At 37.3% G+C, this 27,072-nt stretch overlaps 1 protein-coding gene across 1 annotated transcript; it reads right to left on the bottom strand.

Annotated features, from left to right (window-relative positions):
• Positions 1–24,645, bottom strand: LOC107672332 (leucine-rich repeat and IQ domain-containing protein 1-like). The gene is made up of 27 exons (XM_016465479.1): positions 24,580–24,645; positions 24,270–24,413; positions 23,823–23,931; positions 23,647–23,732; positions 23,278–23,371; positions 22,905–23,113; positions 22,617–22,688; positions 20,795–22,120; positions 20,549–20,701; positions 19,813–19,963; positions 19,150–19,343; positions 18,515–18,642; positions 18,184–18,257; positions 17,422–17,515; positions 14,781–14,951; positions 12,336–12,677; positions 11,897–12,065; positions 11,226–11,345; positions 10,501–10,590; positions 9,963–10,090; positions 9,808–9,864; positions 9,568–9,656; positions 8,244–8,333; positions 3,583–3,712; positions 3,368–3,428; positions 2,982–3,099; positions 1–671 (listed from the first exon to the last, which is right to left on the bottom strand). The coding sequence occupies exons 1-27, from the start codon at positions 24,592–24,594 to the stop codon at positions 538–540; spliced, it is 4,548 nt and encodes a 1,515-aa protein (XP_016320965.1). The 5' UTR covers positions 24,595–24,645; the 3' UTR covers positions 1–537.
• Between the last annotated feature and the right edge of the window lie 2,427 nt (positions 24,646–27,072).

Below are 27,072 nucleotides of genomic sequence, written 5' to 3'. Positions count from 1 at the left end.
TTTACTGAAAGTGATCTTTGAGAGATATTACTTTCATTAAATGTGCATCGTCTTATTTTTAGCTTTAAGAACAACACAAATTCCCAGTATAAAAAAAAGAAAGAAAGAAAGAAATCCTAAAGTAAATTAAAACAGGAACGAGCTGGTTTCTATTGCCTGTCATTGTCTGCATATTAAGCATGTCATTTGTAAATGGTTTCCACCCAGTCCATGGCTTGCAGTGCTCATGTTAAATGGAGTGATACTTGAAAGCAATACGTATCCTGTGACCGCCTGCAGATATTTGGGCTATATCTCATCCATTGCTTCTAATTCATTTGCAGGAGAGGAAGCTGGATTTTAGTAAAAACAGCAGCTGCAAGGAATTTCAGCGGAGATCAAATGTGCATTGTAAGTCTTGTTAAGGGCTTACATCAACAAGACATCCATCACATTCTGAATATATACACAGTCGCAAATACGAAGGGCGAAAACAAAAGAACAAACTGAATCAATATTATCTCAGTGCAACAAACACAAGCTGATGTAGTTATCTTTTTACTTGTTCAATTTGGTTCTCTTCTTTCCTCCACCCCAGCCTCCGCTGTGTCGCACTGGGTTGTCCCGGAATGAGATGCGTTCATTTCCATTCGGAGCTGAATTGACTCTTGTGGGTGATGGCATTTCTGTTTCTGTGAAGACAAAGGTAATTTTATAAAAATACACCTTCAATTACCTTATATGACTTTGACTGAGATTTATTGAGTTTCCAACAAGCACAGTTCTTTCAAACACATAGAACAAAGCAAGCTTTTTTCTGTAGTTGATGCGTTCCACGTGTAGAACCCACAGCCGTGCTCAAGTCATCCACGGTAAAATAAAACGGCAGGGAAAACTTCATCGATTTGTGAGGCTACCGTGCACCACTCATCTTACTGCACATAATTCTAAAACACAATATGTTTCTGTATTCAAAAAAATTATCACTCATTTTTATTTCAAAGATCAATGTAGTAATTGTTTAGCTAACACTAATTTTTGTTTTTACTACATTTGTCTTAATTTGTTCACTGCCTTTGCTGGTTAAAGTGGAAAAAAATAGACGTCTGCCCTCGATGGGTATTAATCGCACTTCAAACCCTAGATGTTTATATTCAAAGAGACACATGTTGTTGCCCGAGTTCTGTGGGCCGATATTTAATAAAACGGCCACACGCTCACTTAACCGCTGTGACCAAACAAATTGTTTTTAGCCATTTTGCTCCTATTACCTTTGAAAGAGGGCAAAAAATGAGGCACCGGGAGACTTCCTCTACACATAACGAAAACGTTTATGGCTCCCTAAACTGTTCTTTATGGCTCGGCCTGTCAACTTTGTGCTCATGACCTAATGAATCACGATGATTTAATTCAAATGACAAGAGGCCTATGAGGAGCTGGGAAAATTTGTTTTACGTTGGCCGATAAACAGCCTAATACACAATGGGAATAAAACATTCCTTTCAGAAAATGAGTATTGATATTTGTGTATTATAGAGGAATGGTTTTGTATGTAAACTGTAAAGTGAATTATCCGTAAATAAATCTTTCATTTCAGTTCTCTTTGATCTGCAGCCTTCATACTGTTAAACTCTCTCCAATAAATCACCTATAAATACTTCTATGTAAAAGGCTTGATTCAGTCCGTCATTCAGACAGCCAATCAGTCAGTCATTCAGTCAGTCAGGCTGTCAGCATCCTCGTGGATTTCATTTTCAAATCATCATCAGAATCCAATTTAGCTTCATTAGGACAGACAGTGAAAAGCCTTCACAGTCTGACGTGACTGTGTTAAATGCGCTGAGCCCTGCTTGTGTCAGTCAGTGGGATCTTTGTCAGAGTGAGTCCTCAGTGGCATAGTGTGTGTGAAAGAGCTCGCACTTAATCAGGGAGCTGTCAGAGGTCTCTCGCTGTCAATTTCCTGCTGAAAGAGATATTATTCCCCCCTGTCCCCTTATCGACCCTGGCATGTCTGCTAAGGCAATTATACACATACATATATAAATATATATTCTCAAGCATACCTGCATTTACCAGAAGCATCAAAATCATTTTTACATATATAGTGGTTTTCAACTGTGTGAAATCAGATTTGTGTGATGTTGCAATGGGTTATCAAGTGAGCCAGATGATGTGTACAGTCACGTCAGTTTCCATCGTGTGCTTCATGCCACACCCACTGCACTCTGCATGCAGTATTTGATTTGGCACATGACCGGCATGATTTAACTTCACATCGTTGTGTGAAGTCTGCAGTGTTTTAAAATTCTTCCTTAATTAATCCCATCCCTTAACATTTCATAAAATATTACTGAAATAAATCATACAGAGATGATGCTCTGAGTAGAACCTGAAAGCTGGCGCCGAAAAAGATATATAGTAAAAAAAAATGTATCCAACAGTTTGCTATATGTATTCATAACCGAAGTGGGAGTTTGACTGCTTTCAAAAAACATGCTTTTTTGCTTGTGTGATATTATCAACAATGCAGGCACAGATGTTTCTGATGTTAATGGGACTTTTGCAAACTTTATAACTTTTATTTTATCAGTGAAATATGGTCAATCTTTGGAATAATTAAGATTTTTTAATGTTTGCGAGAAGAAGTCCTTTATGCTCCTTTAAGGCAGCATTCATTTGATCAAAAATACAGTAAAAATAGTAATGTTGTGAAATATTATTACATTTTAAAATAACTGTTTTCGATTTTAATATATTTAACAATGCAATTTATTTCTGATGCAAAGCTGAATTTTCAGCAGGTCTTCAGTGTCATACAATTCTTCAGAAATCAATCAACATTAAAAAAAAAACTGTAATTATACCAAACGTTTGACCTGCATATAGAAGAAAAACAGTATGTTTTTATTTTATATTTTCGTATTTATATTTATTATTTATTCTATGTTATTTTATTTTGATAGTATGCATTTTAGTGAAATGCCCTTAAGTAAAAGACTCACTTCTGTTTTCAGCTGAGTATCTTCGAGGCTGAGTATGCATTTTAAGAGGTGGAGAGACACTAGTGGAGTCAGCCCAAGATCTTGCTCCCGAATCTACACCGTCTCTGTACCCTATGGCCTAAAAAAAAAAAAGATACAATAAAGTATAGCCAACCACTCACACACATGAACATGCATAAATTCACTCTCCTATAATCAAGTACTTACAAAGCTAAAAACAGCAGCAATTGTTAGCACGTTTTCAAAGTATTTAATTTGCATGAGACACTTTAAATTTAACTTCAGTTAATTAGCACAGCATCAAACAGTACTTGTGAAAAAGTGAACAGTGCCATGTTAGTGTACAGGTTTAAGTATAATAAATAATAAAAAAATAATTTTCTTACCACAAGCTGCACCCTCCCACCATTAAGAATATCCTGGTCAATATCAGGGAGGAAATGATCCCTAAAAAATTCATTGAATAGATTACCTCTAACACAATTTACACCACAGCACATGTGAGACCACTATAACTGATCACCATTATGAACTGTTAATAATTTATCTTCCATCTGTGTATATTTTTCAGAAGCATAGTGTTCAGAGCTGTGTGTCTCACCGTCCCATGCCTGTGGAGTCTATGTCGGGATGGACTGCTTGTGTGTGGAGCCACTGGTAAGTTCTCTCCTTGCAAGATTGTTTTTCCTCTGCTTTCGGTAATTTGGGAACTTCTTTTGCTGCTTGGTGAACTGCATTTGATATAAAACAAGAAGAAAAGCATACAAAAGAGTTTTCCATTTAAATATTTGCAGAAAATAAACATTGCATTTTGAAGGGAGGGTTGTTTGCCTGACAAGTCCTGATAAGCACCAAGTTAATCAAAAAAGATTTGGACTGTATCTAAGAAGCAAGTACAAAGCACAAACAAGTCTGTGAGGTAGACTGGACATGCAAATGACAGTTGTTTCGGGAACTGCTGTGGTGCATATTTGTGCCTACTGAGCAATAAAAGAAAAACCAAATGAGTACATAGGAAGTAGGGAGATTTATGGACAGTGTCAATACGTTTCACCAAAAAACCCTTATTCAAAATAAACATGCTCTTGGTGGAGACTAGCATGAATTGATAACAACTTCTTACGGCCACGTGCTGGAACTAATGAGCCATTTATTTAAGTCATTTTCATGGTTTTGCCAAAAAGTAAAGAGCAGACAAGGTTTATGGGTTACAGTTGTCATGGGTTAATTGAAAATCCACTAAAAATGTCAAGTGATTAACTCCTCCCTACGGGCTGAACAAGAAAATGGGAAAAAAAAGGCAATCCACATTTATTGCTGCTGAAATGTCCTGAAGTGAACAGTTATCCAGCATTAACAGTACGTATGCACTTTCACCAGCTATGATTTTGAAGCTTTTTCATACACTTCAGATTAGTAAATGCAATAAACAAATAAATAGAATACATTTAATACATCTATTTGGACCCACAACATTTGGACACTAATCAAGAACACATAACATGCTTGAATTTCATAGCATTCAATAACAAAATATGCAGCCAACAGGACCCTGCAAACAAATCATGCTTTTCTCAGAACTAGCCTAACTTTACTTAGTCATTTTTTAACCAACTGGCCCAAAAGTCATTTTTACTTGAAGAGGGTGCTTGTGCTAATTTTCTTTAAAATAAATGACAGCTGTTTTAATGTTGTCTAATACAATAATATTCATGCATATTAAAGTGTGACGGTGTCAAAATACTTTTGGGGCCACTGTATGTAAAATAAGTATTAGAATAGAATAAAATAGAATAGAATATTGCAGTTTAAGTACTTAGGCTTGCTTACATGTTCATATAACATTATTTATGTATATAAATAGTTCATTTGTAGCATACATCTCTTTATAGATTTAATATAATTCGATTTCAACAATGATAAAAATGTTACCTCAGTTCATAAAATGTGATTCATAAAAAGTGTGCATTAGGAGAGGTTCATAGTTCAAAAAGTATTATTACAGTATTTGCTGAAAAGTTACAAAACTGCAAGAAAAACAGGGTAGACGTTGTGTGTATACAGTGAACACAGATTTAAGGGAAGAACCACAAATTTAAGGGAGTTAACCACAGATATTATATGATAGAAACACATGCAGCATCCAGTAGCTGTCAAACCCGCTTCCCCACATCTATCCCACCCTCAGGACATTAGGGGGCCCAGGAGTCACGGCTGTTAGAAGGGCTCTTAAGTGCATTAGGCCGTGTAGTGCTGTTATGGCGGTGCAGGAGTCAGAGAATCAGCTCTTTCACAGGGGTCAGGATGACAGAACTGAACTGCTGGGGGTGGATTCAGAGGAGTGACTCAGTGTCCTTAAGGGAATCACTCTGTGCAGGTATTTTCAGAAATCCAATACCAATACTGAAGCAATGACACAAGGTCAATCCTTGACAAAACCAAGATAACAACTGCCCTGATAACTGCCCTGATATATATATATTTTTTTTATATGTATTATTTTTTAGATATAATAGATTAATGGATATATATTTTGATGCTTATATCCCATCTCATGTTATGTCTATCAAAAATGCTTCCACAGATTTTCCAGTTATTTCTGGGTCTGACTTATTAAACTGGAATTTGGTGTCCAAAATGCCTAAATTGTTTCATTGCAATGAAGACACTCCATGCACACACGCATAGGCTATGCACAATACACACTGTGCATGTCGGGGATTCTTGAGTGTGTGTGTGTGTCTATGAGACATACCCATGGGGCTTTGATTGTTGGGGAGTTCTTTGAGCAGACTCAAAGAGGGAGGTCAGGTCTTTTATCGTGAGATTCTGTCTCCCACTTTCCTTTACCCTGGGTCAAACCTTCACCTCCAGAGAGCAGACCACAGGCGGTCAACCAGCGGTCAACACACACACACACATACACAAACACATGCCATGGAAAGGTTTGCATGTATGTGTGAAGCTTGTCAATCACATGAAACTGAAGCAATCAAAAAGTGCACTGAAATGGAGGCAATATGATAAATCTTAATGTGAGATTTTGAAAACCTATAAATCCTTAGTTGCACTGGTGAAGAAAAAAAGTTTATTTTAACTTTTTTAATTTAAGGACTGATGTTTTAAAAAATCCTCTCTGATCATTTTAATTCAAGTGCAAAAAAAATGGAATAATCTTTTTTAGAAAATCTTAATGTGAAATTTTGAGATCCTTTAAATCCTTGGTTACAATGGTGCCGAAAAGCAAAAAATGCTTTATTTTAACTTTTTTTTTTAATTTAAGAACCGATGTTTAAAAAATTATCTCTGATTATTTTCATTTATTTTACCAAAGTACACAATAAGAATAATTAATCATTTGTTGAGGAAATGGAAGGAATTTGATAAATCTTAATGTGAGATTTTGAGAACCTATAAATCCTTGGTTGCATTGGTGCAGGAAAAAAAATTAAAATAACTGATGTTTTAAAAGTCCTCTCTGATTATTTTTATTTATTTTACTAATGTGAAAAAACACACCAATAATAATTAGTCATTTTTAAAGTGGATGGCTAGATATATGACCTAAGTAAGAACTCTTTCAACTGATCTAACTTATTATTTTCCACAAAATCTGACTCTCTTCTGTGATTTCCTCGCAAAGGAATCCACCCAAACCAAAAGCATCATCTACTTGAAAAGTGACACAGTGCCAAACCCAGCAGATACAGGAGACTGGAAATACATGACACATGGTGCAAATCAAACACAGGAGAGCAGCGAAAACCTGCAAGTTAATGCAAAGCAACTTTGCTGCATTTGACAAAAAAAAGTGTCAGATGATTGCATTTCTCAAGATTAAAAATGCTGAAACCAACATAAGCAGGGCATCATGAAACTGTGTGTCCTGGCTTTGGGGTTGGGTAAGGCTACCTGCTCTTCCCCTCTGCTGACCTGCGGAAGGCACCAGCAATTCAACCCCAACCCCATCAGGGACGACCCCAAGCCTCAGGCTACAGGCTGGCCGCCGCTCCCCTGCTCTCCCCCAGCATGGGCTTACATTTCAGCCGAGCGCTCCAAGCCCCCTTCTGGAGGTGATTAGCCCCCCAAAGCCGTGACAGATTCTTTCCGAGATATCCGCCTCACTCGTGTTTATTTTATCCGAGCTCTCTTTTGTGGATGTGCTGGACATGAAGTAACCCACTTGAAAATGGGTATCGGCTTACATACGCCACGGGACTGGCGGAGGAGTCGGAACAACAACAAAGAAAGTAAAAGAAAGAAAGCAACCGTTCATATGTAAAGAGGATATCTTTCCATTTATTTGCCCTGCTCTTTAACATGACCCTTCATCTATCCCTTATCTCTTACGCTCGACCCCCCTCGGTAGCATCGTGCTGAAAGCCCACCCCCCTCGGGTGGCACTAGGGCTGCAGACGGCACTCTCTCTCATTCTGGAAACCCTAAGTGCCCTACCTCCTCTGTACTTAACTCAATTTCACACTTCAGGTCCGCTACAAAGTCTCCTGAAATACAATCATCTTGTTTATTCTCCACCATCCCAAACAACCTAATACCTAGCTATTTACGATCCCATCATGTGCATTCAATTTGATCAGGCGATGTGTATGTTTTCATGTATTACACGCAAGGCAGATCCAAGCGTGTCCCAAATGACTGGATGGATTCAGCCCATGGGGAATAATGAAAATGGATCAGGTCTCTTAGAATTCAGGAAATTATGCAAACTCCATTAATTATTGTCATGTATATTACAATCAATTGAATCAACTGATTTATATGGACAATCCGTTTATTTATCGAAGAATAAATGTATTCGTATGGTGAATCATTTGATCAGTACTGTGTAGTATTCAACTTCATATGGTGAATCATTTTATTCATATAGTGAAAAATGGATCCATAGGGTGAATAAATATGATTCATATAGTGATTCAATGGATTCCTATGCTGAAACAATTTTCAGTGTGGAAACAAAAAAAGGCACAATTTATACTACAAAATGGCATAGAATAAATATGCAAATTGAGACACATATTCTTTTAATTTTAGTGACTCATTTGAATAGTAAATCAGTTGATTCCTACAGTACAGAGATTCAATTGATTCATATATTGCCACAACAGATTCATAGGTGAATCAACTGATTTGTATAGTGATTCAACTGATTCATATAGTGACTCAAATAATTCATATAAATATTTTAATTTACACAGTGATTCATTTGATTTGTGGTGCATATATGCCTGAATTCAGCCATACCTTTAAAGTTGCCCTTGAAAGTAGGATGTGTTTGCCTTTGAGTTTCTGTGGAAACATACTGGTTACTGTGGCGTAGACGTGGATTTGGGTCTAGAACACATAACACAGACAGAAACACAGCCACAAATGAGATCATACTAATGCAGGATTCATCGAGGAGACAAGCGCAAACAGAAAACTGACAGAAACCAAAGCTTCACTTTCCATTACGAGACCAAAGGGCCCATGGAGCAGTGGCTCTGAGATTTTGACACAGGCCCTCATTTCATGGGGCCTTGATTGGATTTGTGGCATTAGAGTCACGCACTCCTGACCTTGATCAAAGCCGGCTTCAGGCCAACCCTGGAGGATCCAGACCAGGAGCAGGACTACCGTGTCTGGGATTCTTCTTATACTCACGGCCCATTGAAATTACGAGCACTGATGTTTTCCTAACTCCTAGTAATGAAGCTGGTTGTGGGCCCTTGGTGCTCAAAACACGATGGAATATATGGAAGAATGTTTGCAGACAGCCAATCAAACATGACAAGGCATGGAGCAGGGTGAAGCTGCTTGATGTTATGATGTTATGGCAGATTTAGCTTCTCATGGAACTACAAGCTCTGTGCTAGTATGGCACGACTGCTTACCAAAGACGTAGAGAGGGAAAAATTATAAAAAGGCCTTGAAGGCTGGCATAACGTTTTAGGGGAATGAGCATTGTTTCATTAAATGGATAGTTGACCCAAAAAATGAAAACACTGTACACTACAGTACAAAAATATTGAAAATATTCAAAGGTCCCTTTCCAGTTGTTTGCAATTTACTGAATAAGGATTAGCATTTTTTTTTTTTTATTCGAAATTTCAACCTAATCAAATATTTTATACCTTGGCCTAAGTAGAAAAATGTATATTCATGAAATGTATAATCTCAGAAATCACACCTTTAATATTAGTCTACCTCACAGATCCAGGTTTTTCAACACAATAGGTACCCTGGTTATTAAAAGGGAAAAACTAAAAATATAGAAGTATCTATTGCTTTTAGTTGTTTTATATGATTTTAATGCTTGTTTTTTTTCTAATTTTGAATCATTTAAGTCATCTTGAGGCTTCCTAAGAAGTTTGCTGAGGCCCCCTGGCCCCCGATTGAGATGCACTGATCTAGGATCCAATAAAGGATCTACTGAATTAAAAATTTAATGATTTTAAGTATAACTCATAAGATAGATACATTTATTTATTTAGTTGTTTCTTTAACAGGGACAATGCAGAATAACATTGCAGATGCTCTACAAACAGGCTTCTAGCCAATGGCTAGATTGATAGATAGATATGCCTACCAATTAATCTCTTCTGCTGCTGTTTCCTGCCCTTCATTTTATTGGCTCTCTTCAGCATGAGAAGGGCAGTGGACTCATTAGTGATGCCCCTGAAATAGAAGTTATCAAGAGTAACTACACTGGTCTATAAACGTTTTTTGTTTTTTTTTAATGTAGAATTTAAAATAATTTTTCTAATAAATTTATTTAAAATTGTGGCACTGAAGTGGAAGGGCTACACAAAGTAGCACAGAAACATACCATTCTTTGAGGATTTTTTCTGATTTCTCAGACAGGGTGTGGGTTTTGAGGATTGATCTGGGAATTTGTTTAGAAAACCATAGAAAATGCAAGAAGAAATTAGCAAAATGTTAATTTAAGTAATGATCAGCATTAGAGATGAAGCCAATGATTACCTGCTACTAAGGTGAGGTGACATGCTTTGCTCCAAGCAGGCTGCACCTTCTTTATCTGACCAGGCGTGTTTCGGCTGCAGTGGAAAAACAGATAGGGCCTTTGGAGGCATCGGAAGACAGAGTGGAGACTAAAAAACACAAAGACAGTCAAAGAAAAAACAGAATCAATATGCAGTTTCTAACACAAAGACTTGCTTAATGTGTACTTTCAATTCTTTTTTTTAAAGATAGATAGTATTTGTGCAGCTTAGTTACAGAACATCGAAGTGCATTCAATAATCTCTACATCTCCACAGCAGCAGCTGCATCACATCACAGTGCTGCTACCGTGATAGAAAAGGCCAGCTCTCTCTAAAGAAAAGAAACCGCAGGAGAAAAAGCACTGTGCTGAAAAATGACATCTGCTGACGAGAAGGAAGTTTGAGGCTGCCTAGAAAGTAATTGTGTTTTTGGAGGCAATATATTCGGCACTTAATCACCCAGAGAGACTCTGATTGTGCCGGCCCACAGACAGAAGGAGGGTCCGTAGGGCTGTTACCTTTGGCAACGGCAGCTGTTCCGAAAATGGCATCATTCTGGCCGGTAAGGCATCGGAATGCAGGGTTATCCAGTCTTTCTCCATTGCTTTCTATTTACAACAGGACACAAACAAAATCAAAGAGCTGAACATGGATTCCAATTTCAAAATGACATCTGATCTTTACAGTTGATAAAGTGCATCTTGATGTTTTCATTATTCCTTCAAAGCAAGTAGCAGATCACATTAAGCTAAAACCACTGAAGTAGTTTCCTGTGTGTGACAAACACTTGAGAACATATCTACTCTAAAACAGATTTTTTTTTTTTCCCTGAAGTCGTGACAGACAGACATTCGAGAGCCAACACACTAAAAACTCCAGAATTTTCAGATGTAGACAAGTAATGCAGAACAATTTAACATGACATCGTAATACACTATAATGAATCGCCTAATAAGCTACACAGATGAGCTCACGTAGTGTAATGCATAGGTTAAGCCAATGTTAAGTTGAGTAAACGTGATGCAAACGGGCAGAAAATAGCAGGTGACATAAGAAAAAGAAACAACATTTTCCTTCCCTTCTTTCCCGCTCATTGACTGCTCTTTTTCAATACCTAATCACTGCTGACAGCCAACTGCCTCATGGCTATGAGCGCTAGTTAAAGGACTGTCAGCGCAACGGCCCAGGCTATCTGTCTGCCGACTTCCCCGTAATGGCAGGAGCACCAAGCATCTGCTCATACCTCATCAAAAATGAATTCGTCCATGTCCACCTCTTCTAAGTCCTCATCGCTTTCTGTGATCTGAGCGGCAGCTAGAGCACGGGCCAGCTTTTTACGCAGAACGCAGCCCCTCCATGCAGCCTGCAGGGGCAATACACACAGCCATGAATCACATGCAAGCATAAATATTGTGTGTTATCCCATTAGGAAGATAAAACATGTTAACCTCTGTTTAATTGCCCCGCGGTCTGCAGTTTGAACTTTCGGTGACTTTGGCTTTGTAAGACAAATGTAACACCGGGATGCCTTTAAATCTGCGTATTCCCCGCGGGAAAAAAAAGACTTAACGGATCAGAACCCTAGCGTTCCCACTCCAGCGACACGTTGGAATCTGATTAATCATTTTTTTCTTTTGGTTCGAGTCCTTGGAGACTCATTAAACACAAAGAGAGAGAGAAAATATCCCTTAGAAGTTACATGTGAAAGAAATAGCCTGTTTTCAAAAGCACTAACTACCGACTCAAAACAAGCCCCCATTGGAAGTAATAGGTGAAATGAAGATGATTTAATTTTAGTCAAGTTATTTATTGCATTCATAAAAGGAGGTATGGAAAACACCTTTTCAGGGATATATCAAAACCAAAGTGAACAGAGGGATATTTTTGTGGAAGGAGCTAAAAAATTAGTCTCACCTGAATAACAATAGCAGCACGTTCCCTCTCAGGCCTCCCAATGAAGGTATCTTTCACCTTATTAAGATCTGATTTTGTGTTAGTTTTTTCAATTAAGCCTGGGAGGCCCTCATGTCTCCGCAATACGCATCTCCTCCGCCAGCATCGCTGGATCGCCACAGCTGCCGCTCTGAGTGATAGCGGAGAAGACAATTTTATCTGATGACTCACCAAGGTCACGAGAGACTAAGTGAATGTCGCTGAACTCAAGCCTCAGATGATTCATCTGCATTAAAACATCTGGAGAGAGACCCAGCAGGGGTCCAATATCATCCGAATTATTTATTTTGATTACCTTTAGCTAAAATGAAATGTACCTTGAAAAAAATGGAAGATACTTGCTACAAACAGAAATTAAATGCTGTAAAATTAAGAGAAATATTGTGTGTGAGAGTCATACATTTTGAGGTTCAGTGCCTGTACAGGTTCCTTCTCACTTTGTGTCTGCATGCAGTAAGCAGATCGTAGCTCAAGGTCAGCCGGAGAAAGTTGAGTCTTTGGTGGATTGTGTTTCTGCCAATCTGCTGTATGCTGAAGTTGCTTCTTTGGACTTTGTCCCTGTAATAAAGATGCTTCAGAATAACCACATGAACTACTGTTAGCAGCTGCCGCCAGTGTAGAATCTTCTGTGACACAGCTGTCGCCGTATTCATGGGCGTAGCGCTGGTCCACCGCCAATCTGAACAGGTCTGTCTGGTTACCAATGGCAAGAATCTGGACGTCATGTTGTGAGGGCGCAGAACTGTGTGAAAAATGCAGGGGAAAAGTACAAATGTCATATATTAGGAGCCTTTCACACAAAATGCATTTTTGCATTCCACTTCACTGCTTGTAAACTTTCTATGTAAACACGCGCTGGACAGACATGTTTGGCGCTCAAGTTAAAAGAACTTCACAAAAAACGCATCTCTAGAGCATGCATTTTCTTTTTCATTCCAATGACCTGCGTCTCGCATTTTTTTAAATGTAAAATTGCACATGTGTGAATGACTCATTAGAATCTTGGTAACACTTTACAAAAAGGTCACATTAAAGCATTAACTAACATTAACTAACAATAAGCAATACATTTGTTACAGTATTTATTAATCTTAATGTTAATTAATAAAAGTAGTGTTCATTAGTAGTTCATGTTAGATCAGTTCCACTATATATTAACACATTTTAATAAGGATTTTAATATTGTATTAGTAAATGTTATAATTAACATTTAACTTAGATTAATAAAAGCTTGATTAATTATTTTCCATTGCTAGATCATGTTAACTAATGCACTTAACTAATGTTAATAAATGGAACCTTATTGTAAAGTCTTCTTGAGGAGGATTTAAACTAGCAGAAAATAGAAATCAGAAAATTTCTCGCGCGATGTAAAACTGACATATAATGAAGTTTTTCAGGAAGTCTCTACAAAGGTGTCTCAATACCACTCTAATTACTCTATTAGCCGTGGCTAGTTCGGCCCCTCCTGCCCCTGACCCTTGAGCCTGTCTCTGCTGTCAACATCAGAAACCAGCTCTGTCACTAGAGTCCCTGCTATTCTAATCCTCTGACACGGTTAAGGGTGCATCCGCACCCCTCCAACACACACTTCAGTCCAGAATAGAGTCATAAAAAGAGCCTTGCAAGAGTCAAACGCAATGTACATTTGTACTGGGAAACAAAACTACTGTCGAAACATGTTGAAATCCGGTGCAAGGACAGAGATTTATAACAAAATGGCTCATTTGATTACCTCATTAAAAGAAATTAATGTCAAATTGCATATACAGCCAGCAATGAACATTCTGAAAGCCAAACATTATTACAAGTTGTAAAAAGTGTGCCAAGGCAAATAAATACAATCCTAGACCTTACAAAGGTCCCCTACTTACTGCCATCTGAAATTACCTCAGAGAAAAACCGGGAATGAGTTTCTTTTTTTAGATTGTTTGAAGAACCAATGCAGCTTTTGCAGTAACACAACATGCCTATTTATGATTCAGTGGCATAAATTCCATTTTATTGCCATGGTTTGATGACAATAAATGAGTCCCTCAGTTCGGTCTGTCACTCTAATCAACACAGGCTTTGGTTTACCGTTGTATGGCGGTCAGACGGCAGAGTCTTCACCTTGCCAAAGCTGGGGACTGACACTGGGTCAGGTCAGATGTTAAACGGCTGCAGCGGTCCCCACGGGTGTGCAAAAGACCCTTTGTGCAGAACACGCGGCGGAAGGGTTAGGGGGGTATCTCTAAAGTCCTCCAAACCATAAGAGACCTCAGTTTGAACCACAGGACACACAGACATCTGCCAATCATTTCATGAAACATGGTGAGTGTTCTGCTTTATTTGCTGGTGGTCTGCAGCAGTGTCTGAGGGGGCTTTTGTATTTAAAGAAGTGGATATATAATATTTTTTGATTTTCAGCATGAATAGGCTCAAAGAACTAATTATAGATTTCTACATACCAACATTTAAAAAAATAATAATAATTAGGCTTAAATGCTCAGTTTAAATTTTATCTGCCATACCATATATAAAAGATTGTTTATTCTTTAAATAATTTTACAAAAATATTTATTTATTATAATAATAATTAATTACAATTATATATTTATTAAATATTTATATTTTTCAGGGCCTGGATTTTTCAGATTCCTTGCAAAGACCCTCTGCATAAATTATGAATTGTTTTCATTTACCTATTATTAAGATATAATTAAACTATATTATAACTATAATAACTGACTATAACTATGAATTAAATATTACATGCATTTTGCATAATATACTACAGGATTTACATTTTGACCAATTGGATCTATATTAATAATTCTGAGAAAAATTGAAACTGCTTGTCTACCTGATCTCCATCTTGTGCTGCTGGAGAAGTGAATCTCGGTGCTCTTGCTGTGCTTGACAGAGGGCCTGGAAACTCCACTGCTGTTCCGGACATTTACAGGGCGCTGCAGCAGCAGTAGTCTGCTCATTATTCAACTTAATCAAGCCAGGCACTGTCTCCAAAAGCAAGGACCTGAGGGAAAACAGGCATTTAAGAGATTTACCTGGTGAAAATGTAAAGTGAATCGACCACACAATGTGCTCAAAGCTTTTTGAAACGACTGGTTTAATTGTTAGTGACTGTTTATTTTAGTGTGTATAACAAAGCTAAAGCTTTAAAGCTAAAGTATTAAGGCAAAGGGTTATAATTGCAAAAAAAAAATAATAATAACTTGAGGTTTATGTATAAAAAGAATCTAGATTAAACATAAAGAGGCAAAAAGGGGTGGGGGGGGCAATCAGTTTATTTTTAATAATTATACTTTAAATAGCTTCTTTTGTGAAACAATTAGCAGTTCTGAGCCATATGTAAGGTTACCGCATTGACTGTCCACTGCAATCATAAAAAAGTAACAGGTAAACTTTAGTTCCAGCCCCTCCCTGTCTCAGTCTCCATGGGCTTTCTATTGGAGAATATTTACATTGAGCAGATGAAATCAGTTAGGAAATGGGGATAAAATGTTTAATGAGTTTGACATTCTAGACCCAAGAGAATCAACAGAGCGTCTGTGCATTGACTAAGAGGTTTAGTCAGAGTCTGCCTTTCTCAATGATGACACTCGGGTTAGATTAGAAGTGAAAAAGGGTTTGCTGGCCTGATTCCAGAGATGTGACAGCCATGCAAGTGAGCCCATATTGTTTTTTTGGGTCTGTGTTTTAATTTGCAAAAGCGTATGAGAAAACACAGGTGTAGCCTAGTCTTTGCTGAACCCTGCTGAGAGAAGTAAAATTAAAGAACCAAGGGTTGATTAATGAGTGATATATTCAGTAACAATGACATTAATTAATAGTTATTGTAGTCACTTATTTTATTTTATCAATTATTATTTTTTGCTCATTTATAATTATTTTTCAAATAAATTGTAGCTTTTTTATCTGTTTTTGCATCATAATGAATACTTTTACTGATATAAAATATTTAAGAAAAAAATATAACATATACTAAACTTATATACTAAATTTTCTTTGTTATTATTTTTTAATTTAAAGACAGTAAAATATTTTTTCAAAAATATTTTTTCAGATGTGGTACATTAATATTCAGTTAATTATAAAAGATACACTTGATGGTAAATAAAATGAAGTGTTGGCAAATTCTATCCAAGCTGATATTTCCATAAAAGAGAATCAAAGAGGATCTCTAAAAGCCAAAACATCTCTAAAAGCAAGCAGGCATTGTCATGTGATACACTTTTTGGCCATGTTGTCTCCAGCCGCCAGGTTCCTATCGCTACCAAAAAACTGACTCTATTCATCACTCATGAAAACTTCCCTGTAAACAAAGAAACTTATAGGAGTTTGATTAATCTAGCTAAAGTCTGCTCTCCCAGACTCTGAACGCTCGTGCACTTTGTACTTCTTTGAAATATCCTTCGGTGCTTTAATTTAGGCTGTGTTATCACTGGACAGGGATGAAAGCGCCAGCGGAGAGCGAGAAAAACACTGGGTCTAATTCCGTTGTTGGCATTGAGGGTTAGACAAAGTTCAGCGGAATACTGAGCCTAACTCGAGTGAACTTCCTATCCGTCATTACAGAATTAAACAGATGTAAAGACACAACAGAAATATTTCATCTCAGACTTCTCCTTGGAAGCCACATGCAAAATGTGGAAAATAAAGTTTAAAAAAATAACTAACAAAATAAACGGCTAGAAAATATCACATCATATTCAATTTTATAAGTCAATTTAGTAAGAACTTTCTGTCAGGAAAATAAATGTGTTGCCAACATTAAAGTTTTTAGGTCTTCTGAGCTATAAACTCATGACAGTCAACAAATCTCTTTGGTATGTATGATGTTATTTTTTTTTCCCATTTTGACTGAATGAGCTGGATTGCTTCTTGAGAAATCCAACATGCTTCTATACTTAACTGATCTTCCTATTCTGTCTCTCACACATTTTTTCTACCACATAAGAACATATAATTTGCTCATTAAAAACACTGACACTTTAAGAGCACATATGCTTAAAAAATATTCCCCCACTGAGCAAATATTTTCAGAATTACGAGCACTTAAATCCACGTGCGTACAGATGTCACTGGGTAATCCAATAGCGGACACAGATACAATGGCTGGTGCAGTGATATGAGCCGGAAGCTCAGCGGTAAAGAAGAATGTTTATTCTACTTTAAATGCCTGGTGCACTTCCAGCCAATGTCCCCGCTCACATTAGTTTCACATTCTCTGACAATTATGAAATGCTTAGTGAATTTTGCTGGAATGTACACATAACAGCTTCTGCCCAATCCAAGATAAATCTCTCCATTATAAAAGGATGAACCACATTTCCTTTATATACTAATATTCGCTATCAACAACAAATATACTCCAGAATTTAGCTTAGTAGTTGCAAGTGCCAATAAGAAACTGAGAAAATAACAAACCTAAGTGTCGCTCCTAATGTAAACGGCCCTAAACTGGGTCCTTGGGTCACACCTACCACCAGTTGCTTTCCTGCCCTAGTGGGTTACCAGTCAGGTTAAGTTCTTGAAGACTGGTGCATTCCTGAAGATTCAAACAAACGTTCTGCAAATCTAAAAGAGAGTCAGAAAAGAGACACTTAGAGACACTTTGCCGTTTACGCATTTGAATGTTATCCAAATGTTAGCCATTCTGGGCTTAATTTGAAGACACTCAAATACTATGATTAAATATTTCTATGAATTAGTATACACAAAAATGTTATTCTCAATGGTACTTAAAGGAACAGTTCACTAAAAAAATTAAAATTATGTCATTATTGACTTATTTCATTCGTGTCATTCAAAACTTGGTTGTTTATATTTTTTCAGTGGAACACAAAAAATGACATGCAGAATCTATGCAGCTCTCTTGCATATAACAACAATATATAGAGTCTATTTGACTTGCACTATATTCTAAGTCGTCTGAAGTTTAATAATAGTTATGTGTGATGAAAAGAAAATGGGATTGGAAAAAATTGGAAAATTGGAAAAAAATAACAGCATACCGGTTATACAGGGGAGTAAATTACTGAAATGTATTTTTGAATGAACTATCCCTTTAAGGATAAATGATATGAGTTATGGAGATATGAGAAGAATTTGAAAGAATTGTTTGTTTGTCACAAAGTTTATCAACCATATTCAAGAATAAATATTCAAGCATATTCAAGCAGCCGAAAACAAGCAAAAAAAAAAAAATCACAGTCGAGTCAACCCACCCCACCCCATAAGCTCACCTAACAGACAGTTGTGACTGGCATCCAATGTCCTCAGAGACACCAAATCCAAGAGTGGAATTAAATGAGTTACACTGAGGGGAAAGTGAAGCCTCATTTTAAACAATAAAACATATTAGCACTGTGTAGTTATAAGTTTTATATTACATTTTACATAAGAACGTACTTTATTTAAATAAATCAATGACTTTACCTTTAAGTAGAATTTAACTGTAAGACAGTGTTAAGTTAAAAAAAAAAGAATTGGAAGAGACTCAAAACCTACAGTATGATGCCCTAGGTAGGCAGCTCACTAGGTTTTAAGACATAGCCATTCTCCATTGAGGCCTACCTGTTATGGGCCACAGAGAGGTTTTGGAGCAAAGGCAGCCAATAGGATTCCAGATCATGAACAGAAGATATAAGATTGTCATCCAGGTAAAGGTCCCTCAGAAGAACATGGTTCTGCAGGACAGGCAGCTATACCATAGGCCGGAAACAAAAAACAACAACAATTCCCTTGACCAGGTGATCACACAGAAAGTAATTCCTTCTGTTCCAACCATGAATGTCCTACGAGCTGAAATGGGTGGAAACTCATGCCTTATCACAAACATGACTAATATCCAAATGTAATAGCAATAATTCAATTAAACTAATGGCAGGCCAGGATTGCAGACTAACAGATGAGCTTTTTTTTTTTTAAATATGGGTATCATGTAATGAACACTGTCAAGTTACGCATTTCCTGGACACTGGGAATATGTTCCTAAATAAATAAATAAAAAAGTGGTGAAACATCTTTGATTTCAGCTGGGCTAATTGGGCTAGTTCTAATAGAATAAGAACATAAAACAAAATACTGACAAAACATCAAAGTAATGGAAAATTGTGATTATTCATTATGATCTTGAGATTGCTGCTGAACATGATAAGTCATGATCTCATCTTTTAACTTGTTTGTTTCTTTGGTTGTGTAAGATTTACCTCAGTCAGACTGTTTCCTCTGAGGTCCAGTCTGTTAAGCAGAGCACAATTCTCCAAACCCTCAACGTGGCTTAGGTGGTTGTATGAACAGTCCAGATGGAGAAGGGTATAAATTTCATTCAAACCTCTTGTGCTGAGCAGCTGGTTATGGTCCACTGATAATCGCAGAAGCATTTTCAAGGGTCCTAAACCACCTAAGAAAGCAAAGATATATAATTTAGTCAATGCTGGTGTAGAAGGAGTGTATGAGGATAATTCTAAGCCATGGTGACAATATCTAATACCAGCCAAAGGATAATCTAATATAAAAAGGCAGCACTGGCAGGACACTGACAGCAAATACCTTTAAACTGCCTTTATCCTATTCTTTATGATACATTTATTCATATTTATTCAATATGAGGCCATTTTCTTAGAAATGAGACACATTAAGACATTTTAAGGCAAGAGTGAGGGCAAAAGGCCATTTGAAGACAACAAACTGGAACAATGGTGCCCTCTACTGGACAATGACAATGCTAAGCATTAATTAAATACTACTTCTGTGTCACACATAAGATCTAGATATCTTCAACTGACCAACATCAGCATCTCTTTCTTGAGTGCTTTCAATGAAAAATACATACAACAGAGTTAATAAACACTTCTAGTGAAGATACTCACTGATGCGAGAGATGTTGTTGTGTGAGAGCTGTAGAATTTGCAGATTTTCGGCTCCATCAAGACCATGGATGGACATCAGTTGGTTCCTGCCCAGCAGGAGGACCTGAAGGTTGGCCAGACCTCCACAATTCACATACGTAATGGAGTTCTCCTTAATGTGAGAAACAATGATGTATATACACTACAGATCAAAAGTCTACGGTCGGTAAGATTTTTCTTTAAAAAATTGATACTTTTATTTAGCAAGGATGCATTCAATTGATCAAAAGTGAATGTGCAGACTTTCATAATGTTACAAATTATTTATATTTTAAATAAATGCTGCTCTTTTGAACTTTCTATTCATCAAAGAATCCTGAAAAAATGTATCAGTTTCCACAAAAATATTAAGTTTTCAACACTGATAATAAGAAGAAATGTTTCTTAAGCACCAAATCAGTGTATAAAAAAGATTTCTGAAGAATCATGTGGCACTGAAGATTGGAGTAAAGGCTGCTGAAAATTCAGCTTTGCCATTACAGGAATATATTATATTTAACAATATATATAAAAATGGAAAACATTTTGATCAAAACAAATGCAGCCTTGGTGAGTATAAGAGACTTCTTTCAAAAACAATTTTTTTTCATCTAAAATGTTTACAGTATACACTACTATTATAGAATGAATGAGTGATCATTTTACTAGAAAGTTTGAAAATAATGCAGACTCCACTGGACAGTTTGCTCTTTCTTACTTGTACATCAATACATCTGATCTGAGTGCACTGGTTCAATCCATCCAAGGTTGTGAGGCCGCAACGTCTAAGGGTCAAAGTCTGCAGTTTGTTACACTCGGACAGTGTGGACAGGCTACAGCCTGGCAGGTCTTCCAATGTAACTGTTGTAACCTGATTTTTTACAGCACAATTACTATAAAGTCAGCATAAACATATAAGACACATGTCACAGCCAAGAAACGGGCTTTCAAGTTTAATTTCTACCTGTTTGAGAGAGCTCCAAGCTCCTGTTTTGAGAATAGTGTCCACAGACAGAGGGGGTAAACTGGGGACTCTTCTTTTTCTTGGGCCTCTTTTTTGGGTCTGCTGCTGTGCAGAAGACCACTTCCTTTTATTCTGCAATGATAGTTTGGACCAGGGAGTGCAGTTCATCATCCAGGCCAGTCGCTTCTGTTCTGTGCTGTCAGGCAGACATATTGAAATTGATTCTTGGCTTTTTGGTTTATGGTCCTCAAGCTCAATAGCTGTAGTATTTTGATGCCCCCTAGTGTCCATCTCAGGTGCTACAACAGCCAAATCAGAAACTTGTACAGCCAAGTCTGTTTTAACAACTGCTTTAACACTTAGATGATCTGCAACACTTGAGGAACCCACTGGACTAATACCAAGGTCACTGGAGAGACCTTGATGTACATTTACGTGGGACTCTGTAGTGGTTTTGGTAACTTTAAGGCTTTTTCTTGACTGTGAGCGATTTACCTGCGAGTCAAGCTCTCCACTGGTTTCAAATGTTTTTTCTTCTTTATGGCTCTTTATTCTGTCTTCATCACTTTTTGTTTGTGGTCCTGTATCATCTAAACTTTCTGTGTCTTCTGTATTTATGCTTTTAGTTTTGTCCTGTTTTTTCATCGTATTCCTGTCATCCGCCAATGTGTTTTCCATTTTCTTCCCGTGCCTTATTCTTTCATTATTAGCTTCTATTTTTCTCACATTTACCTCATTGTCTAGGTTCTCATTTTCCCCTCTTTCCTCCTCTCTTTTACATTCATCCTTCACCTGACTACTCCTTTCCACTTTCTTTCTTTCCTTTTCTTTATTCTTCTTGTCTACATCCTCCTCCTGTCTTCTGCAATCATCTTTTACACTTGTAATGTTGCTCTGCTTTTCCTTCTTCTGCATTTTCTTTTTTTTCTCATCTTCCTCCTCTTTCCTCTTCTGCTGTTCAAGTCTTTGCGCCATCTCCAGACGGTAGCGCTCTTGTTCTTTAGCTCTTTCATAATCTGCTCTGCGTCTCTCCATCTCCTCCCTCTGAGCGCACTCTTCTTCCTCGATCCTCTCTCTCTCCTCTTCTCTCTCCTTCTTCATCTTCTCCCATTCCCTCTTCTCCTCCTCATGTCTCCTCTCTTCTTCTTTCTTTCTCCTAAGCTCTGTTTTGCTCCAGCGGCGCACTAATGTTCCTCTAAAAGCAGCTTGAATCTTTGTTGCTGCAATGCAATGACGTTTCTGGGTTCTCCTTCTCTCCTCCTCCTGAGCCTTCTCAAAAGCCTGTTTCTCCTCCTCCATCTGCTCCTCAAGTTTCCTTATTAAGTTCTGAAATTAACCAAAAAACTTTGATTGGTACACCTTTCATTGGTTAAAATCAAATTTCACTTTTTTTAATATAATAATTTCATTTATACTTGCATATAAATTATTTACACATATATGCACAGGGGAAAAAATGGCGTAGAATTTACTTTACTGGTGTAGGATAACAATTTTCACTCAGAAATTGCTAGTAATTAATTACTGACTGAGTTAATTACTGACTGAAAACAGTATTTTCTTGTAAAACATACTCCAGTAATCTTTGTTTTATTTACAACATTAAACAAAAACTATTTCTTACATTGTACATTCAACAAATTGTCTCATTTTTGTATGTTTAAATGTTTTTTTACATAATATACCAACTCAGTTCATATATTGACAAATATTTACTTTTATACAAATATTTATTTTTATATAGATTTTTATTTTTTTTTTATACTTTTGCCACATGTAATAAAAGCACATCCTCAACAATCGTATGCATATTTAAAGTCACCTGCTGTTTATCCAGCTCCATTTGAAGATCTTCTGTGTGGTGAACTTCGTTTTTCCCTCCAACATTTTGAAACTGTTATGAATTTCGATTTTGTTATTCAATCATCTTTTCTTCTAATTTAAAATATATATATATACAGTGGGTACGGAAAGTATTCAGACCCCCTTAAATTTTTCACTCTTTAGATACATTTATGGAAAAAAAATAAAAAAAAAATATATATATATATATATATTTTTTTTTTTATTTATTTATTTTTTTTTTTTTAAGTGTTAAAGACAGTCTTACCCAAGTGGCCTCCTCTATCTTCTTCAGCTCCTCCTGAAACTTCATCAGTCCTCTCCTCCTCCTCTCTTCTTCTTCTCTTTCTGAGTTCTGATGCAGCTCTCTTTCTACCTCCTGTGCTGCTAATTTCTGCTCTTCTTCCTCTCTCAGTCTTTTCTCTAATTCTCTCCACTCAAGACTAAGTTGCAGTTCACTCTCAGGGCATATATCATCTAAAAACAGAGTAAATGTTTAATTCTGTGAATATAATAAGCAATCTATGCAAAACTATTGCAGAATTCATTTTTATGGTATTTTTTGCATATTTAATGTTTTTACTAGCGTTAATAAACTTAAAATGCAGGTCCATCTAAACACATCATTACAGAAAATATACCTTCCATGCCTGACATATTTGGAATCTCCCACTGGGCATTCTGTGGCTCAATGTCATTTAGATGTCCAACTTGTTTCACTAATTCAGAGATAACCTGACAAAAAAAAAACACCATTTGAGGACTATGCTGCATGTCTGAGGGTAAATAAGGGTAATTTACAGCCTGTAATTTAAGGGAGAATCCAAAGTCTAAATTCATATTGACTGAACACAAATCAAACAGGTAACATAACAGATAATTTGCTACTATGATGGACAAACTGAATTAAAGGTTAAGTTAAGGACAAAACAGACACTTCTCCTTTCCTCTGTTATGCCTCAGATGGAATACCATTTCCATTTAACCGCAAACAAATAACCATGACTCACTCGCTCTTTCCACTTCATGGGGTCGTGTATGAAATCTGAAGCTGGTTCATTGTGATTAAGGTGAGACAGGTTCTGGCTTGAGAAGTCTATGAGCAAAATGCAATGCCTCTAATAAACATATTAGGTCATTTTAATTAAGACTTTCAATCAGTTCTATTTTAAAAATGCTTTCTTACCCTTTTCTTCAACATCTTCAAGGATTAATTGTTCAAAGGTATTCATTCGATTTCTTGAAGCTTCAACATATGTGAATACTGAGTCAGGCAGCTCATTTTCTGAATGCAGCTTTTGTGAAAAAAGAGGTGATTGTTAATGATGTACAGACTGGTGTTAAGTAAGCATACATTTGAACTTATTTATTTATTTTTGGATGAACTACTTGAATTATAAATGTCATCACATTGTCATAAAAGTGGGATAGATTATCAAATTCAATGCAAATATTGTTTGTTTTAGCTCATTTTTCTTCACCATTCAAGATTCAAGAAATTCAAGAAACGCTGGTTTTACATATAAAGCTTTCATAATAAAGTGGGTTGAAATAAAATGTTGAAAAGTCGACTTAATTTAAAATAGGAGGATGTTTAAGAAATTAATAACAAATAAATAAAATTGCCACTTACATTTCCATCCAAAACAGTGAAGTTGTCGTCGTCTGATTCGGAGTCATTTTCAGAAGGATGTAGGTTTAATTTCATCAGCTCCTCATCTATTGCCTGTTCGATGTCATCCATCATTATAAATCCGGGAACAAATCTACCAACGCCCTGGGAAAACGATGGGTATTTGTGAGCGAAGCAACAATAGAGGCATACATTTGCAGCTGAAGTAAACTATATCGGTGTCATTGCAACGGTATAAAAATACTAATGATGGCGACAGAGCATCTCATAAGTATTTAACAAACACTTTTCGTCCTTCTTCTCTGTTCACCTCATGTTTGTACATTCGCGTCCACCGTAGTTGCTATGGAAACAAAAGCTATAGAGTGCCGCGAGGGACAAACCCTGAAGAACCCTTGTGCTGCGCCAGGTTAAATATTTGCGGGATGCACGTCTTTCAAATTTTTAAATCAATTTACGATTGCATTTTTAATGTAAATAAATACATACATGCATACATACATACATGTACAGAACTAAATGAAAAATCGTAAACAAAATATGTCAACAGACATTTTAAAACCTGTAAAAAAAAAAAAAAACAGTTTTGTTAATTTGTTTGCTTTTACTGAATCATAACTGTTTGAATTATTATCTGGGAAGTTATTTCCAGCACATTCTTTTTATATTTGTCGCCCCCCAGTGGCAACATAGGTAATTAAAAGCAGTCGGTGGCGTGTGCTGCATTAGAACAAACTAGGCTACATGAAACAAGACCAGTCATTAAATTGAAAAATAGTATTTTGTGGTTAGCAACTATTTGAACAGTATCACCATACATCAGGCACAAACGGATTTCAAAAGGAGGCTGACATTAATAATTTGATGCACTAGGCTATAGTAGAATAATTTCTCTTCTCTCAACAAAACACAGTAAGTATTCTGTCATTTATTTGGGCTAGACTGCTGTTGATGTTTTGTACTTTTATTGATAAGGTCTATTGGCAAGCTTCTCACTGCAAGTCGTGACCTACTGGTTAGAGAGTTGGACTCGTAACCCAAAAGGTTGCGGGGTTCGAGTCTCGTACCGGCAGGGCTTGTACAGCGCTCTTTTCCACCTTCAATACCACGACTGAGGTGCCCTTGAGCAAGGCACCGAACCCCCAACTGCTCCCCGGGCGCCACAGCAAAAAAATGGCTGCCCACTGCTCTGGGTGTGTGTTCACGGTGTGTGTGTGCACTTTGGATGGGATAAATGCAGAGCACTAATTCCGAGTATGGGTCACCATACTTGGCCACATGTCACTTCACTCACTCACAAAAAGTCATGACAGAATGTGTTGTTTATTTACATTTATTCATTTGGCATGCAGTCTTTTTAATCCAAAGTATTCAACTACATCTTTTATTCCCTGGATATGAGACCATTTTTGATCTTCAGTTCCTCTCAGTGCCTGCTGGAGTCTGCTTTTGAAGTCAAACCAACTGTCCGTGTTTCATCAGATCCCGAAGAAGCATTTACCAAGTTCAATTGCTCAAAAAGGCCCCATCAGCAAGCCTTGTCCGCTTCAATTATCGGAGAGTGGCATCGACCCCTTTGTTAGTGGGCAAGGTGTCCGGAGCTTTTGTTTGAGAGCATGGAACCCAGACAGAGACTAGACAGGCAGTGCTGCAGATTTACACTGCAGATTAGGCCAGTCAAAACCTGCTCAGCTCTGAACAGAGCTCAAGTTTGGATAGTGTCCCTGTGTTTATACTGTAAAGGGTTTTCTGTTACTGGTCTGTTGCCATTATCTGGCCACTGCTCTTCAAGCTGATTGTTTCCATTCATTCTTTCAGAGTGGGTGAGAGGGAAAGAGAAAACTCGTTGAATAAAAGGTGGCTTTGGCTCTGCTATCTGACTGTGGATTCTTGGGTTACTATTATAAACTACATAAAATTACTGGTGAAGAGTTAGACATGGCATTTATTGATCTCAACTCTCTAGTTTGTTACAACAGGATCTTAAAAAAGAGACATTGTGGCTATTGATACTGCTCAATCTTGAGATAATTACATGTAATAACTACTTTTTGTTCACATTAACACCTACTTATTTTGAATGACTAATATTCAAAGGAGATCAGAGTGGCAAAGAGGAATTATTCTGAAAAACTAAGGACTCAGTTCACTTCCAGCGACTCAGCATCAGTGTGGAAAGGTCTGAAAGAGATCACCAACTACAAGACACCATCCCCCAGCACTGTGGAGAATCAACAACTGGCAGACGATCTGAACGAGTTCTACTGCAGGTTTGAAAAAACACCATTAACACCTCCTGCAACCCCCCTCTCCCCCACATCTGCACTTCAAATCAGTGAAGACGAGGTGCGCCAGGTCTTTCGGAAGCAGAAAAGGAAAAAAGCACCAGGCCCAGATTGTGTGACACCAGCCTGTCTGAAATCATGTGCTGACCAGCTGGCCCCCATCTTCACACAGATCTTCAACAGATCACTGGAGCTGTGCGAAGTCCCTTCATGCTTCAAACGCTCCACCATCATCCCCATCCCAAATAAATCCAAAATTACAGGACTAAATGACTACAGGCCTGTGGCTCTAACGTCTGTCGTCATGAAGTTATTTAAAAAACTGGTTCTGGCCCACCTGAAGGACATTAGGGCCTTTCGCACCGCAGGAACCTTTTCATAGTACCAGAACTAATTGTGGAACTACCCACTTTTTGGCGTTTTCGCACCGCCGGAACTGGGAGCGATTTTAGTACCGGACTGCCTTTTTCGAGAACCAAATTAGCTCCTACTCCGGAGCAGGGTCTAACCAGCACAAC

The sequence above is a fragment of the Sinocyclocheilus anshuiensis genome, unplaced genomic scaffold, assembly GCF_001515605.1.
Source record: "Sinocyclocheilus anshuiensis isolate Anshui unplaced genomic scaffold, SAMN03320099.WGS_v1.1 scaffold997, whole genome shotgun sequence".
NCBI classification, from domain to species: domain Eukaryota; kingdom Metazoa; phylum Chordata; class Actinopteri; order Cypriniformes; family Cyprinidae; genus Sinocyclocheilus; species Sinocyclocheilus anshuiensis.
Note: the sequence above shows the minus strand (reverse complement) of the source record. Positions and strands in the feature narration are given on the sequence as shown.

Bases quoted from the DNA above. Each gene is read 5' to 3' on its own strand.
- LOC107672332 (XM_016465479.1), bottom strand. The intron at 18,258-18,514 runs GTAGGCCTCAAT...CTTTCCCCTCAG, and splicing joins CTCTCTGTGGCCCATAACAG to TGTAACTCATTTAATTCCAC. The intron at 10,591-11,225 runs GTATGAGCAGAT...TGTTGTAAATAG, and splicing joins ACGAATTCATTTTTGATGAG to AAAGCAATGGAGAAAGACTG.